The 16,783-nt window shown below is 49.4% G+C and overlaps 2 protein-coding genes across 2 annotated transcripts in view; both read left to right on the forward strand.

Annotated features, from left to right (window-relative positions):
• LOC148595570 (transmembrane protein 209-like) overlaps positions 1–16,783 on the forward strand; it is a 57,304-nt gene that overhangs the window by 2,841 nt on the left and 37,680 nt on the right. The window contains exons 7-9 of the mRNA XM_088520399.1: positions 13–182; positions 677–748; positions 1,421–1,517. Of these exons, the coding sequence (XP_088376525.1) occupies positions 13–182; positions 677–748; positions 1,421–1,517 (339 nt within the window). The remainder of the gene's footprint in view (positions 1–12; positions 183–676; positions 749–1,420; positions 1,518–16,783) is intronic.
• Positions 2,287–5,048, forward strand: LOC148595571 (transmembrane protein 209-like). Its single transcript, XM_088520373.1, has 7 exons — positions 2,287–2,307; positions 2,350–2,452; positions 2,920–3,005; positions 3,566–3,680; positions 3,781–3,878; positions 4,609–4,682; positions 4,994–5,048. The coding sequence occupies exons 1-7, from the start codon at positions 2,287–2,289 to the stop codon at positions 5,046–5,048; spliced, it is 552 nt and encodes a 183-aa protein (XP_088376499.1).

The raw sequence follows: 16,783 nt of genomic DNA on the forward strand, positions 1-16,783 counted from the left end.
ATGTCATTTCAGCAAATTCAGTTTACAGCAGCTCCCCATTCGACTGCCCAGCGTTTTGCAACCTGACACGTTTGCTGGTGGAGCAGGCCAAGGTGCTGCGGAGGTTCCAGTACCAGGTGTCATGGTGTCCCCTGGGCCGCAGGGAGGAAGGTCGTCTGGACATGCCACAGGCTGGCGAAGAGGTAAGTTCAGCACCAGAGGAGCCCAGAACCATAGAGCTCCTCCAAAGGGTTGGCCATGATCTCCATCACACTCCTTTACACTTGTGTCTGGACAAAGTCTCATTCAAAGGGGTAGGGTTAAGGGAGCTTTAATTAAATTGGATCCATGTCTTGATCTCATCCCTTAATCTAAGAAAGCTTCTTCTTCAAGTACCTCTTTCATGTGTCCTGCACCTCTGCCCCAGTTTTGTTCTGCGAGATCCGGGAGCTCCAGGCAGTGACTGTGGCCTCGGGTGACATGTGGTGTCCTGTGAGGAGAGAGTAGGAGTGCAGTATGGCCAGGTGCTGAGGGCTCCCCATGCTGCAGCCAGGAGATGTGTGAGGGCTCTGGAACATCTGCAGTTTGCCCTGTGGGCTGTGGTTGAGCTCCAAAAACATTGTAGGCCCTAAAAGCTCCTTTGTTTTTCTCTCAGGTTTCTCTCTGTAGGTGGATAATGACTGTGTTGTTTGTGTAGGTTTGGTCAAGGGTGCTGGCGCATGGGTGGCAGCTGGATGCCCTGGATTTCTGGACCGATCGGCTCCGAAGGGTAAGTCCTGTGTCCATAGACGGCCTGTTCGTGCTGCTCGAAGAGGTGCGGCCGGGTGGAGAAGGGCCTCATCTCTAAGAGACTTTGATCTTTGGGACTCTTGGGGATGAGGGTGGGCTTGGCCACGGAGATTCAAAGAGCATGCTAGTACCAAAGGAGGAGTAAAACAAATTTCCCACCTCAACTTATGCCCTGGCTGACCTGGGTGTTGTGTATTCTGCAAACCTTCCAGTTGTAAAGTTCACCCACCTTTGAATGGAGACAAATATATCTTAATGCACACTGCATGTGATAAGACTGCTTTTTTTTCTTTCTAAAATCCAGATTTCCAAACTGCTTTTTTCCCTCCTGACTTTCAACCTCCTTCTCCTGGGCTGAAAGTAAAGCATGGAAAATGCCAGCGCAGTGGCTTTTCCTGGCAGTCTCAAGGAGCATAATAAAGAAAGAAATGAAAACAAACAAACAAAAAGAACGTTTTAGTCTTGGGAGCAGGAGTCATTGTAGCAAAGGAAATACAATTGCATGTTTGTTTGTTTGTTTGCTTGTTTGTTTTAAAAGGAGTGGGGGGGTTGAACAGTAAAGATTCTTGAGATCTGAGATGGTGTCCTTTAGCAGCTTCCTAAGCACCTTGTTGCTTCTAACCTTTTTAATGTTTCCATTTCTTTTTGCTAGTGGATTTTGCAGACAATTCTAGAGCCCCTTGTCCAAGAGATGGAGTCTGTGAGCGCTCAGCTGAGAAGAATGGGGTACCCCGCAATGCCGAGCGGAGGTAGGATGATAGGAGGAGCCGTGGGGTTGCATTGTGTTTTCCTGGAAAGGTTATTCCTAAGATATGTGGAAATTCAAGTGTCCGAACACAATTCTGTGTTATGAGGAGAGCTGTCTCTGAGCTCTTCCTGTCTGTTATGTAGCATCTTTAAGGTCTTGGTAGTAGATTTTTGTCATGCTGATGGGGTTGGGCAGTGCAATCTGAGGTGGATTTGAGAGAGCTCTGAGCATTAGAAGAAATGGTCTTGGTCAGGGGTAGGAAGAAATGGTGTTTTTGTTGGGGATAATTTTGTTTTTTGTTGGTGGTGGCTTTGTTATTTTGGGTTTGTTCTGGGTGTTTTTATGTTTTGAAGGTATTTTGTTTGTTTGTTTTTCCGTTTCCCTGAGTTGAAATTGCAGCTGCAGTTTCCTAGGCCAAGTCTGAAGGGGCCCCTTCCATGGTCAGCTCACACGGACATCCCCTTTCCCGCAGAGCAGGGTTCGATTCGCTGCATTTCAACAGGGGCTGCTTTTTTGTGCTCCAGTTTGTAGTCTCCGACGGGACCCGCATCCGTTGTGATGCCTGTGAAGAACTGACCCGTTGCTGGCCTCTTGTGCACCTCCCTGCTCCCCTGCTGCTCTCTGTTAAAAATTCCTTTTGATTCTTCCCTTTCCAGCCCCTCTCTGTTTCTCCTTCCTTACGCCAGGCAGCCTTCAAGGGAGGGTTTTGTGCCTGCCCAGCCCTGCACAGGGTTTCTGCTCTGTGCTGGGAGGGAGGCAGCGAGTGCTCCATGGGGCCGGACAGGGAGCCTGTGGGGCACTGCCTAAGGTGTGAGCTTGAGCTCTGAGCTTAGCAAGTAGTTAGAGCAGAGGAGGCAGTTCCTCTTTGTAACAGTGCGTTTGTTGACCCCTTGGGCGTCACGGCCAACCAGGAGTACCTGGTTCAACGGATCAAAGGTACGTGCTCCCTTGGAGACTCGGGAGCGTTTTGCTGAGCTGGGTCAAGCACTGGTGCTGCCAGATGCCCCGTCAGTGGAGACGCTCGGGCTGCAGTCCCAGCAGGGCAGAGAGCTGCTTTGCAAGGAGCAGCGCTGGGTGTTTTGACAGCTTTCTCTGCTCATAGCAATGTGGTAGTGTGGGCCCGGGACTGGTTTTAGAAGGTTTTATTTCTCATTTCAATCAGAGCCGGGCAAGAAGTGTCCTATTCAATCCTTTTGTTAATTAGGAATAAAACTTCCCTTGTAAACTCAACTGCCTTGAGTATATATAATATATACAAGCATTTAATGAGTTCAGTTGTTCCTTCCAGTGATTGTGGTGCCCTGGCCATGCACACGGAGGTGTGGGGTTCCCAAAGCTAGTGCAAAATAGATCTTTCTTGCACCTTCCACCGCCAGTACCTGAATAGGTGTTGTTGTTTCCAGAGCTGTCCCAGGGAAGCTTCCGCTGGGGCAGAGGAGGGGATTTCAGAGGCCGGCAGTGGGGAGCTGACTTGCCCACCGACTCCGCTGTAAGTTTTCAAAGATGCCTTGGTAAAACTTCCTAAAGCTGCTCGTCTTTCAGGATGAGGCATTTGTGGGTGGCTGCAAGAAGTCCAAATCCTCTTTGCCTCGCTTATCCTCAGAATCGCAGTTTTGAATAATGCAAAGGGGCCTGGACGTGGTGCAGATCACAAAAATGCCCTTGTGTGTGTTAGTCTGGGGGCGGCCTCTTCTTTAGACTCCTGTGGGATGTCCCACAGGTAACTGTGAGGGCAGCAGCCTGAGATAATTCACCTGAAATAGTTAAAAGAGAGACTGCAGAATAAGCCAGGGAGTGGAAAACAATCGTTACACTGTCCCTCTTAGCCTGTATTTGAAGGAAAACCAGCACTGAAAAAAAAAAGAAAAAGAAAGAAAGAAAAAAGGCATTAAACCAATTAAACTAGCATGAAATCAGTCATGTGGTTGACTGTGTCCTGTGTTTGTTCTCATGCCTGAGATTATGGCAAGAGAGTTGCTGCTGCATTGTAGCCTTTGGTTCTTCGGTCTTTCTGACAGCATTCAAGTGAATTTTGGGTTTTTTGCACAGATCCTTATGCACATCTTCTGCACCTATCTGGACTCCAGGCTGCCATGGAACATCCAATATCCCGATGGCAAAACCTTCACTGCCCAGCACTTCGTCCAGACACCCCATGAACCAGGTACTGGCATTCTTGGGCTGCTGCTTTAGCTGCTGTTTGCCCCTTGCATCCCATGGGCACCCTTAAAATCCCTCTTTTCTTTTCTGACCTTCATTCCCAGACCTGACCGATGACAAGCTCTTCTGCATCTACCAGAGCAGCATCAACCCACCGCACTACCAGGTCATCTACCACGGCCACATCTACAATGTGCAGGAGGTAGGAGCATGTTAGGTGTGTTCTGCTGACAGGAAATGTTCAGCAGAACTGATTTGGGTTTGTTTTTTGTTCTATTTATTTATTTATTTATTTATTTTAACTAGCCACATCTACATTTAGATGTAGGCTGGCTCAGTGCAAAAGCAGCTTCCTGTGCGTTTTCTCATGACTTCTTCTAAGACCCTAATTTCTGTAAGCTCTGATGTGAGCTGTTATTCCTGAATGCCAGCAAGCCGGAGGCTTCCTTCTAGGAGTTTGTGGAGGGAACCATCTCGTCTCAATGCCAAGCTACCAGATTTTTCCTGCACGTTTTCATACTCTCTTGAGCCCTGGGTTGTGACTTGGTCGCCAATTTCAGAAAACTGCCATAAGAACTCCTGAGTATTTGAGGATGGTTGCCATCAAAAAAACTCCTCAAAAATCATTTTTTTCTGATGTTTGTCTAAGTGAGAGGTAAATATTGAGGCAATCCCCCAGGCTGTTGTACCATTTTTTTGAGGTTTCTATTATAGTCTTTCCTCACCTCAGGTTATTAAACCTCTTCTATTATGGTGCACACCCCCTGCGTACGTACCTTGCCAAAAGATTTGAAGGAAAAGCTGTACAGCTGTGGCCAGGCTAAGGGCAGGATGTGCCCGTTGGTTTGCATAAGACATTCTCTCTAAGATAGTGGTGTGAGTGCTTGTCCCTGCAGTCGCTCCCAAAGTCTTCTCTCTTCCCGCGCATTCAGGGCAGAAACAACCTGCTCCACGCGTTGCTCCTGTTCCTCTACATCATCAAGACCAGGGAATCGGGCATGCTCGGGTAAGTGTCTCCCCGTGGGTCCCCTCGCGCTGCCGGCGAGAGCTGAGCAGCAGCTTTGGGTGCTGAGGTGCCGTGAGGCTGCTCCGTGGGACGGCGGTGACGGTTTTAAAATCCTGCTGGCGTTTTAAGTAAGGGCAGCCGTTCTGTAGGACTGTGTCAGTTGGGTGAGCGTGAGCACGCGGGAAACGTTTTAGGTTTCTCCTTGGTCTTGTGCCAGCTGCAGATGAAGAAGTTTTCCTTGTAAGGAAGATGGGGTGTAAACAGGAGCTTTAACTTGCCGCTGGTTTGTGACTGTGGTGTTCTTTTTGCAGGCGCGTCAGTCTCGGTGCTTCAGGAGTCAACGTGCTGTGGATTTTTGGAGAGTGACGAGCGGGACCACAGGTTGGCAGAGGAGTGATCCCTCTTCCCAGACAAGAAGAACCGAGCAGCATCGTTATCCTTTTTGCCTTGGAGCAAAAACCATTGGAGAATTAGGGTTTAGGGCTAGGGTTTAGGTTGGGGTTAAAGATTTTGTTTGCTTGTTTGACTGATTGATCTTTGGTTGTCATTTTGGGGTGTTCCCCACCATGCCAATACACTCTTATGTAGCAAATGCTGGAAGCAGGTGGTTCATATAGTAGGAATGATGCTCGGCTTTGGTGGGCAGTTGCGCTTTGGCTGCTTTTGCTATTGAATGTGTCTGCATGGATCTGGGTCCTGGAGCTGGGTTTTCTAGGCAGGGCAGTTTTCGGAGGCGCTTGGTCAGCCCATTCCTGGGTGCTCTCTGCAAATCTGGTGGTGTTTGCCCCTTAGAGCAGGAAGGTAGAGTGCTGCTGGCTGTGATGCTGTGGGGATGGACGGGTGTTGCAGGTTGTTTGGTCTAACTTTGTGTGCAATGATTTTTTTTTTCTTTTCCAGGTTGTAGATAGCATTTAGAATTGTTTAAGCATTAGAAATAAGGTAAGGAATAGATCTGTTTTTTTTAACCTCAGTCGGGGCTTTTCCCTCTGTCCTGGCTGCTCTGTGAGGTGTCGATCGTCTCCAGCGCCTGCAGGGAGCTCCGTCCTGGAGCTGGGGTTTTCAAAGCAGGGAGGTTTTGGAGGCGCTTGGTTACCCCGTTTCCAGGTGCCCTCTGGGAATCCGGTGGCCTTTGCCCATTAGAGCAGGAAGGCAGAGTGTGTGTCGGGGGCTGTGAGTAGTAGTGGTGAGGCTGCAGAGGCGGCTGTTGAGGGGGATGTGCCGCTGATGCACCCTGGGGGGTTGTTAGGCTTTACATTAAAAAGGAACACGCATGCTAACTGACCTGTTTTTTGGTTTTGCAGGTGCAGAAGATGGGGGCCCAAATGGAAAGGAAGATCCTAAGCCCTATAGGCCTCAGCCTTCCAGCCCTAGCCCTTCAGGCCAAGCCCTTTGCCCTAGCCCTGTTGGCGTCAGCCCTTTAGCCCGTTAGGCTCAGAGCCCTCAGCCTTATAGCATCCCTATAGGATCCTCCTAAGTCTATAGGGTAAGTTTAGATTTGCGAAATAGGTTGCGAGAATGGCACGGTTGTACGTTCTTTTGAGCAATAAAGATGCAGAAGGTGCTGGAGTGCGTGTCTCATTTCAAATAAAGATGTTTGTGTGGTGTCTCATTTCAAATAAAGATGTTTGTGTGGTGTCTCATTTCAAATAAAGATAGAGGTGTTGTTTTGTTGCCTTCATTGAAGTAGAGGCTGCCCTAAAGGGATAGGGCCAAAGGGCTAGAGCTCAGGGCCAAAGGGGTGGGGATAAAGGGCTTGGGCTAAAGGGCTTGGGCTAAAGCGCCAAACAGCTGAAGGACTTGGGTTAAAGAGCCAGGATTCAAGGGCTAGTCTTAAAGGGCTGGGATTAACAGGTTTACGGCTACAGGACTAGGGCTAAGGAGATAGGGCTGAAGAGGTTTGGGCTAAAGCGCTAGTGGTGAGGATTAACGGGCAACAGTTAAAGGGCCAAGAGCTAAAGGGCTAGAGTGAAAGTGCTTAAAGGGGTAGAGCTGGATGGCTAGGGCTTAGGGTTAGAGGGCTAGCGATAACAAGCTATAGGGCTAAAGGGCAAAGATTAAAGGGTTAGGACTAGAGGACTGAGACTAAAGGGAAAAAGCTAAATGCTCCAGGTATAAAAAGCTAGGGCTTAGCGCTAAACAGTTAGCACTAAATGCCTAAAAAGCTATAGAGTTAGACTTAAAAGGGTACCATTCAACGCTAGCTTTAAATGGCTGGGATTAGAGGGCTAGCACTTGCGACTAAATGGGTTTAGGGCTAAGGGACTTAGGGCCAGCGCTGAAGGGCTAGGACTCAGGGTTAAAGGGCTAGGCTTAAAGGGCTAAGGGAGTTAGCGCTAAAGGCCTTGGGGCTAAAGTGTGAGAGCTAAGAGGCTTAGGACTAAAGAGCTTATGGTTACAGGGAAAAGGGCTTAGGGCTAAAGGCCTTAGGATTAAGGCCTTAGGACTGCAGGGGTAGTGCTTAGGGAGAAAGACCTAGTGGTAAAGGGCTATAGGTAATGGCTAAAGGGCTAAGGTTAACAAGATCTTAGGGCCAAAGGCCCAGGGCTAAAGGGCTTAGGGCACTAGGTCTGTGACTAAAAGTCCAGGGCAAAAAGGCTGGTGCTAAAAAGCTCTAGTACTAGGGCTAAAGGGCTAGGGCTTAGGCCTAAAGGGCTAGGACAGGAATGAAGGGCAAAAAGGCAGGTATATGAATATATAGATTAAAGGTTGTTATGGCCAAGGATGAAAACAATTATCTGCTTGCTTGGTGGATAAAGGATTTTCTGAGGCCAATAATTATGGGAATAGTTATGAGGAAAGGTTAATAAGGATCACCTGGTGAAGGTAAGGAGATGTGGGGATATAGAGGTCACCTGTAGAAGATTAGGGAGTGCCCTTCTCTGGGATTGGTCACTGGGTTATTGGCACCCCAGGTAAGAAGGTTGTAGAAATACCCAAACCCTGAAGGTAGAAGGGGTTGCTGAGCTCTTGCTGCTCCTCTGTGATTTCCCCATGGGCTAGGATGGGAGAAGCAGTGGGAAAGGGCTAGGATGAAAGGGCTAGGGCTACAGCTTGGGGCTAAAGAGATAGGAAGAAAGAGTTAGAAATTTAGGCTAAAGGGGTAAGACTAAAGGCTCAGGATAAAGTCCTAGGGCAATAGGGCCAAAGGGCCTTAGAACGACGAGCTTACTTGTACTTCCCCATGTTGAATGCCATTCTCTAATCAGAGTGATGACACTGTGCATAGATGCACGACACTCTTGTTTGGTGTTAGCTGGGGGTGATGGGAGCCGGTGCTGCTCCGTTTGCTTTCCTTTGGGGTGTGTGTGTGTGTCTTGTTTTGCTTGGATTTCATTATCACAGTATTCATAGACAGTTCCATGCTGTTCCTGCCATACATCACGCAGCCTCAGCGACCTCCGGCAAACTCTCTTTTTCTTCTCTTCCCTTTCTAGGAAGTTCGTTATGTTTTCTAAATAAAATGACTGGCGTTTTTAAGTTACACTCTTGTTGTGTTCCTTCTTGGCTATCGGATACAAAAAATCCCTTTTGCTCCTCTGTGTTGAATGAGTGCAGAAAAAGAGCAAAGGGAAGATAGGTGGCCCTGCAAACCTTGCCTCACTTTAATCCCGCCAGATCAGTAACCACAGCCATAACCCTGGTGAGTAACCGATGGAGTGATGAGAGCAGTGGGAACATTTCTGGAGCATTTCTAGAAAGGCCCAAGGGTAGTTCAATGGCATCTTCCTGCCTCTTGAGTCCTGTGTTAGGGAGAGCACAGCTAAAGGGCATGTGCTTTCTTGTGCTTCAATCCTCCTCTCCTTCCCCTGCACACACTGAGGGATGAGGGTGGCTTTAAGGCAGATGCAGTCCCTGTTTTCCTTCCAGCACGTTTTATAGCTAGGGCAGCTTCTCTCTAGCTGAAAGCTAGATAGGTTTCATACAGAATTGTTTTAAGTCAATGAAATATGGAAGCACTGAAGCTAAAGGTTAAGCTACCCTTAGACAAGTCCCTTAGACATGGTCAGGCGTAACTTTCAGTCCTGCAGTGGGGAGCTGGACTGGCCTTTTGAAACAAAACACAGCAGAGAGCTGTTGTTAGAGAATTGACAGAGGTGCCTTTGGTGGCAAAGCACTTGCTATGTCTGGGAGCAGCCTCCATCCTACTGGAGAGGCCGTTGCTCAGGGATGGCACGTCGCAAAGGCACCACACCGATGGCTCTGTGTTTGTGATATCCAAGGCTCAAAGGGCTGCTTGGCCCCGGCAGCTGGTTGCCAGCGGCTCTGGTGGAATGTTTGCTCTGGAACCTGCAGTCTCCCTGGACAGCGCTTGTGCTTCGACACCGTTTCCTCCCTAAGCTGGAGCATCGCTACTTTGCCCTGCCTTCTTTAAAGGACAACTGCTCCTTTTTCCTCCCATCTCAAGCCAGCAAGAGCCTTCCAAGGGACAAGCGGCCTGGCTAAAGCAAGGGCTGAGCAAACGGAGCGCAGCGGCCGAGGTGCAGCAGGCGCCAGCATGCGTGCCTGCCCTGGAGAGCAGGAGCAGGAGCCGGGCGAGAGCTCCTCTGCTCCTCCGCTGACAGCCAGCCAGGCAGCCAGCGGCACCTCCACGCAAGAGCTGCAGCCAGCACCCGCGCCTGCACCTCTCTGTGCTGCCCATGAGGGGCAGCAACCCAGCTGCAGCTCCACCACAAGGGCTGACCACTGCCTCCAGGTGCCAGCTCCACAAGAGGCCTGGCATCTGGCGCCCACAGCTTTGCCAGGAGCACCGGGCTCTGCCAAGCACACACATGGCACATTGCCTCCCGAGATGCATCCCGATCCCACAGGCAATGCCCCCATGAACATTGTCTTCAACCGCATTGAGGATTTGGAGGAAATTTCTGAAGAAGAATTAGAAGAGCCCTGGGATCTGACACCCCCATCTCTTTCAGAATCACCGGGCTCTCCCAAACATACAGATGGCACATCGGCTCACCAGACCGACCCCTTTCCAACAGGCGACAAGCCACTAAACATCCCTTCCTGCAAAGAGGATTTGCAAGACATCTCCAAGGAAGAATTCAAAGATCCCTTGGAAAAGGAGGAGCTTGTCCAAAACTGCATTACAGATTTGATGCTTTCAACCTCCACCAAGAAGAGACCAAGGCTGTTACCCCACAACAGGAAGATGTATATTGAGGTGCGTCGTGACAAAGAAAGGGCCGCAGAGGTGAAAAACAGCACTCCACTCCCACCAGAGCACTGCTGTCGTGTTGAGGCTGCAGCACACCCAGTACTGCTGCTCAGCCACACAATGTGCTATGGACTGTGGCCAGCAAAGACACCGACCACCCTCAGCCTGAGCTGGGAGCAGCATCAGGCAGCAGCCACAAGCAGAATCCAAGAGGGAATCGCAAGAGGAGCCTCGCTTCCCCCTCCTCCCCTCCCACACCTACGGAGCAGTCTCCAGAGGAAAGGTGTCCTGAACAGCTCCCGCCGAAGAAGCGCTATCGCTCCTGCTGCCAGGAGGGAAGCAAGGGTTTCCCTCTGCTACGGCGAGCTGCCGCTCTCTGCAGCGTGCCAGCCCCTGAGCATCTGCACCCAGCCTGCCCTTCCCAGCACTACCGCCTCAACCACCTCCAGAAACTCTCATTTTTTTTTTATTTTTCCCCTTCCTTTCTAGGTAGTCCCTTTCATTTTCCAAATAAAATGACTGGTGTTGTTATCAACTTACCCTCTCGTGTGTGTTCCTTTGTCTGTCGACTATCGGCTATGTAAAAACTGCTCCTAAGCAAGCTCTTGGGGGAGGAGGAGGAGGGTACAGGGACATTCTGCCACACCTAGAAGAATGGCATTCCAGTCAAATAATTAAGCCTTTCTTTAAATTAGGCTCAAATGACTCTGAGGATTAGAGTGAATGATATGAGAGCATGAATGAGAAGAGAATGACATGAAAAGCATTACACAAAATACTAGTTACTAGTGGAGCAGCTAGATTTAATGGAGCTTCATTCATCGCTACTCCATCTCCAACTCTGGCAAGGACAAAAATGTGCTCTTCGTCAAAGGGGTAGAATTGTAATATCAAAATTGTTTTCTAAGTGCCAGGATTAAATTAATTAAAATTACGTTAGTTTTAAAAACAAAGGTTAGAATTTTCAAATAAAAGCCTTGTTAGATGAGAAGAACACTGTGCAATGATGCTTGCATATAGGTGGGATTCCTCAAGCTGATGTCAGAAGAGGATCCGTCAATTCCAGTCCCAAAAAAAAGCTCGTAGAGCTGCCATGAGTCAAGGCACTGGGAATACCATCCAAACGAGAGCTCTAAAATGGTGAAAGGACCTAAATGAGAGGCCTCTCCATTCTGCAGCCTCGCAGCTTTCTTGCAGGAAGCCAAGCTTGCGCAGGTCGGGTCGCCTCTTCCTCGTCCCCCTGCCACCACCCACTTCTCTGCTGAGAGCAGGAAAGCTGCCTCCAGCACAGCACGGAGACGGCACCAAGAGAGGCACCGTTCTGCCCTCCCACGCCTAAATCTCTCACTCCCATGGGCAGCACAAGGACAGCGTGCTCTCTATCTGCTTTCCTTTGCTCTGCACTGCTTTGGATAAAGGCTTTGCAGACAGGCAGACTCCCGACTGTTAACCATGTCCATGACCAGCAGGAGATGGGAAAGGGCGATGAAATGCTATCCATTCTGGCTAGGCAAGAAAGTGGCTCCAAATGCTCACTATCAAGTAGGTGACTCTCAGGTGCCTCTGAAATCCAGGAGCATTAGGCACTTGATTGTGGGGAGCCAGAGGAGCAGGACTGACACTGAGGCTCCCTCTAGACCCAGGATCCAGGGTATTTCAACAACCTTCCCAGGTGACCTTTATATCCTCACAGCTCTTTCTCTCTCATCCTATATGTTCCCATATTGGTTGGCCTCAGAAAATCCCTTATCCATCAAGTAATTAGGCCACTGTTTTCATCCCTGGCTACACCTACCTTTCTTCCTACATATTCCTATACTTGATGGACCATATGGATCTGCCCACGGAACTTCCTCAGACTGCCAAGAGAAGCTGCAGAGGCTCTCAGTTCAGGAGTGCTACACGACAAGCAACTGCCCTTACCCTCTTTCTTTACAATTTCCTATCTCACAACACAAAGTAAAGCCTAGAAGTGTTCCATGTCCTCAGCAGTGCTCCACCTCCCTGAGGAAGGAAGGAGAATATCCCACAGGAATGAGAGCAGCTCCGTAGTTGTCACGTTCCCCTCATGTTTGTTCTTCCTCCTCACTCCTCAGCCCCAGTGACTGGTGCTATTTCCTGCATTTACAGAGCTCAATGGGACTTCAGCACCAGCCTCTCCAGTATTTTTCTTCACGCAGCATCACTGCCATAGCAGTGTTTCTTGCAAGAGAAAGTCTTTCCACATGCAGAGTGGAACTAAGTGCCCCCCACACACACTACAGAAGTCTACAGAAAAGTCCCTCCCAATTCTTGCAAACCCAAGCTGCCCCACATCCAGAGGGACTGCTGGTGAAAGAGGCAAGCACAATGCAGAAGAAACACTGAGAGTGCTTGACCCCACTGAAGGAAAACGAAAGGCTCAAAGGGCTTTTACACCCGCTTGGACTAAGAAAAGCAAGTAGATTGAGGCTTGTCAAGGAAGGGCTTTCGTGGCCAAAATACAGCCTTCCTGTGGTAGCCAGGCACAGGCATTGCCCTCACCGCTTCTTTGGCTTCTCTTTTGTTTCTTCTCTCTCAGACATCTCACCTACCTTTCTTCTCAGAGTGTCTAGGCACCCCACAGACACTGTACACACCAACAGATACAGAAACCAAGAGTTTTTTTCTAGTTGAGGGACATCTGCATCCTATTCCAATGCAATGGAAACAGGTTGCTTTGATGGAGATGCTCCTCTGTCTTTACTACTCCTTTCACTTTACTCTTTTGACTTTACTCGATAATTTAGAAAGGTTTAGACTGATAAATAAATAATTCCAAGGGAGAATGTTCTCTTTAGCCCCACTTCATGTTAACGGCCCCTAAGGCCAGGAGTTCCTCCCTTAGCCCAGGTTCTCTAACAGTCCTCCCAGGTTCCCCAGTGACCTCCCAATTTTTTGTTGCCACAGACTGGGCATTCCAGTGAGCAACACCAAGGCCCTTCAGCTGGAAAGCTCTCTAACCCGTCTCTTGAGCAAGCAGGAAACACTTCAGTGGAAAAGGACAGAGGAGAACATACTGTTTGTTTGAAGATTGCTTCTATTTAACATTGCTCTGCGCCCCTCCTGCCATCTTCTTCTTTCTTCCCTTTCCTTCCTTTTTATATCTTTGGCCACTGAAGCCCAGGAGATCTTTTTCTCCTCCTTCAGGCAGTGGGCGCACATTTCCTGCAGGCCACAGAAAGGCAATATCACAGAATATGAGTCTCAGATTTTATCTTTTTTTTTTTTTTTTTTCCTTTTCAGAGGGGTAGCTTGTGTTCTTCTGTGCCTTCTCTTTGTGCCTTTCTGTCAGCAGTGTTTTGCTCACAAGGCACAGTGCAGGGCCCCGTTCTGCATTGAATAGAGATCTAAATGATCACTGATCTACAAGGAAACTGTATATTTTCTATCACATAAAGGTTCACGATTAATATTGCTGGGAGAAATATTGCCCAAAGAAAATGCTCTGAAGTTGTTCCTGAGAATATCTGTAGGAAGAATACCCCGTGAAAATTTGGAACAAGTGGCATCTTGAAAATCAGAGTCTGAAGAAGGTACTGCTTATTGCAGTGGCCTCAAAGCAAGTGCTCACTCCTCAGCAGCCAGTCAAGTGTGTGCACAGAGCTGTCTCCAGGCTGACACAAACATCCTACCCATCCATTCAACCGATCTACCTGTCCTGTGGTTGGACGTCCTTCACAACGAGGCGCTGCTGCCTGGCCTTGGGTTGCAGGGCTTGTCTGCCCTCAGGAATTGCTGGGACAGCGTGGCAATCTGAAAACATATGAGGAGAGGAGGACATGAGCGTGTGGGATGAGTTTCTTCTCCTTGCGCTCCCGGACAGCACACCTGCTTCTGCAACAGGAGGTGCTTCCGCGCCACTGTTATCCTGAGCATGAAACACTGTACGGAAACACAGGGCTCCTCATAACCATTTTTCCAAGACTCTCACCTGGGAAAAAACACTAGTGTTTTGGCTGCCTCCCTTGCTTCCTCCTGGATGGTGGGCAGCACATGAACTTGTGCCCACTTTTGAGCACGAAGTCTCCTCAGGGTAATGACGCACTTTGCTGGACTCCCTGAAAGGATGGATCAGGAGAAAGGGCCCATTGGGTAGCTGAAGACAGTCATACAATGCTTCCCCCTCTGCCAAGGCCCTCAGCTCCTGTCCCCTCGGGACCTTAATGGCAGTGCTTCCTTCATCTGGCAGCTTACTACCTTGGGCAGGTGAAGCATAGGCGACGGTGTATTTACAGCCTGCTCTTTCTGGTAACCTCTCAAGCTCGCACCTGGAAAGAGGAAGCATATAACGATGCATCAGATAGGACAGTCTCTGGGAAAGAGGATCTGCAGCACTCGCCTGCTGCTCTGCACTTGCCTGCCTGGCACCAGGAAAAGCCAGGTCATGGTGACAGGAAGGCAATAGCCTTCCAGAGCGTAGGGAGACTTTGTGTCCCAGGGAAACTTCATGACAGTTTCACTAGATGCTGCTAGATGTTTGCCATGCAGCAAGAAAGCAGAGGGCATGGTGGCAGCACGTAACAGCATTTCCGAGTCAAGAAGGGCTTTACACCGCAGTCACACATCTCCCATCCACAAGGATCAGAGCACAGCAGCAGCCCTCTTGCCTTCTCCAAGGCTCTCACCTCCTGGGACACTTGCTCTTCTCTCTCCCTTCTGCTGTCACCATGAGCCCACTACGTCTCTGGAAGAATGGCTCTGATGGGAAAAGAGGGTCTTCCCAGAAAGATTCCCTGAAAGGGCATAGGAGAGAGAACATCAGCCATACTCTACCATTTCTGTCCTGGCTTGAATACTCTGCAAAGAGGACTAAAAAATCTTGTCAGGTGTTATATTCCCTTTGCTGGAACTGTCCTTACCAGCCGCTACTTCCACCTTCCTTTGGGTGCTGGGAATAACAGGAGCACGGGCCACTGCTGCTACTGCTGCTGGAGGTCTTGGGAAGAGCTTGTATTTGAACCTGGAAGCCAGAAGAGAAAAAGCAGCCTAAGAGGAGAGACTCACTGTTTCCAGGTACGTGCTCATCCTGCAGCAAGAAAGCACAGGGCATGGTGGGAGGGGGTAACCACCCTTCTTAATTCAGAAAGACAATGTGTGCAGGAAACACATCCCCGTGCCACAAGTACCAGCGCACAGTATTAGGTCAAGGGCCCTCTCCCAGGTTCTCACCTCACGGGAGCCTTGCTCTTCCCTTCTCTTTCAGCTGGTGCTGTGACCCCACTCAGACTCCCTGAACAGTGGCTCTGCTGGGGAAGCAGGCTCTACCCAAGAGAGCTTCCTGAAAGTGGGGATAAGAGAGAGCTGAACACCTGTGCTAGTCCATGCATGACTTTAGTGCCTTGACTAGAATTTCCTAGCAAGGGGAGCAAACCTCTGAACAAGTTCCTACCGGGTCTTACATTACCTTTGCTGATGTTGTCATCACCAGCCTCTTCTTGCCCACTCTTCTTTGGGTTCAGTCTTCCATGTGAACTGACTGCTCTCAGTGGTGGAGGTCTTGGCAAGAGCTTGCATGCGCCCCTGGAATGAAGAAGAAGAGAGAGAGATGATCCTGACACTGCTACCTGCTGGTTGTGCAGCAAGAAAGCCCAGCGTGTGGTGGGACGGAGCAACCACTCCGAGAGACGCATCTGCCTCCCACAAGTACCAGAACACAGGATTTGCTCCATTGCCTCCTCCCAGGCTCTCACCTCGCAGGAGGATTGCTCTTGCCCACTCCTTCTGCCGGCACTGTGATCCCCTTTATGCCGCATGTAGAACTGCTCAGCTGGGGGACGAGGCACTTGCCAGGAAGCTCCCCTGAAATGGATGATGGGAGGAGAGCTCCTTAGAACTGGAGCTGTGGGGGAATTTGAACAAAAGGACCATTCTGGTCTCCTGCAGTCCAGAAGTATTAAGAGAAAAGATCTGGTTCTCAGAAGTGTTCAGTTATATGAAGACAAGCACAAGTTTTGCCAACTGTAACTGCAATGACAAGAGCCTGGAGCAGTCCACCTCCCCATCCAGTGCTTAGCCTTCCCTTTGAATCCTGGTGCCTTAGAAGATGGTGCTGTTGGTTGGTACCTAAGAGAATGGTCCCCCTGACAGCAGTCATGTAAGTTGTTTGAAATTAGAGAAAAAGAACTGTTTATTGCAGTCATCTATCTGTTAGGCACAAGAAACAGCTTGTCACCCTAATCAGGAATAAAACTATTAACACCAGGGTAGATTTAGGAAGCATTCTCTTTATTACGGTTCCGGATGCCCTTTTCATGAACTTTTTGCTGCTTATTTCCATGTATGGTTTTGTTTTGCTCAGGCTGCTCTATTCAGCTTCCTTTTTCAGTTTTGATGAGTTTTCAGTTAATTCATCCAGGCCATAGTTTCCCTTGTAAGAGCACTTTCAACCACCAGGTGTTCTGCTAACACATTTCTACCATTGTTCCAAATGGTGACAATGGGTGTTTGTGGACATACCTGCCGTGGCAAAGGCTTTTGTGCTAGAGCTCACTTGGAATCAACACACAACACTGCAAGATTATATCTTTAATAAATATGTAACTAATAGATATTTTAGAAACATCAAAAAAATCATCAACTAAACAACATCCAGGGTAACAACAACAAAAACACTCTCAAGCAGTGTGGCATGGCAGAGATCATGCTCGGCTGCATCAGCCTCCCTCCCTCCCTCCCTCCCTGCCATGGACAGCCCCTTTTGCAGGAAGGGAATGAGGGAAAAGTGGAGGAGAGAAAAGGGAAATGTCAGTGGTCTGAGGGCCATGAGACCCGCGGTGGATTTGGGTCCTACCTTGTGAGCCATCGTGCAAGCTGCCCTGGAGCCCAGCAGCTCCCTGCATCTCCTGGGCACCGCTGGTGGCCCCTGGTGCTGTGTGGCCCTGCTCCACATGTGGCCTTGCTGCTGCCTGGGCAGCCCCGGGGCAGA

Source organism: Tinamus guttatus, unplaced genomic scaffold (assembly GCF_059628265.1).
Source record: "Tinamus guttatus ecotype Peru unplaced genomic scaffold, ASM5962826v1 Tinamus_guttatus_pri_ptg000087l, whole genome shotgun sequence".
Classification (NCBI taxonomy): domain Eukaryota; kingdom Metazoa; phylum Chordata; class Aves; order Tinamiformes; family Tinamidae; genus Tinamus; species Tinamus guttatus.

Bases quoted from the DNA above. Each gene is read 5' to 3' on its own strand.
- LOC148595571 (XM_088520373.1), top strand. From the start codon at position 2,287: ATGGGGCCGGACAGGGAGCCT. The intron at 2,453-2,919 runs GTACGTGCTCCC...TGTTGTTTCCAG, and splicing joins CCTGGTTCAACGGATCAAAG to AGCTGTCCCAGGGAAGCTTC. The intron at 3,006-3,565 runs GTAAGTTTTCAA...TTTTTTGCACAG, and splicing joins ACTTGCCCACCGACTCCGCT to ATCCTTATGCACATCTTCTG.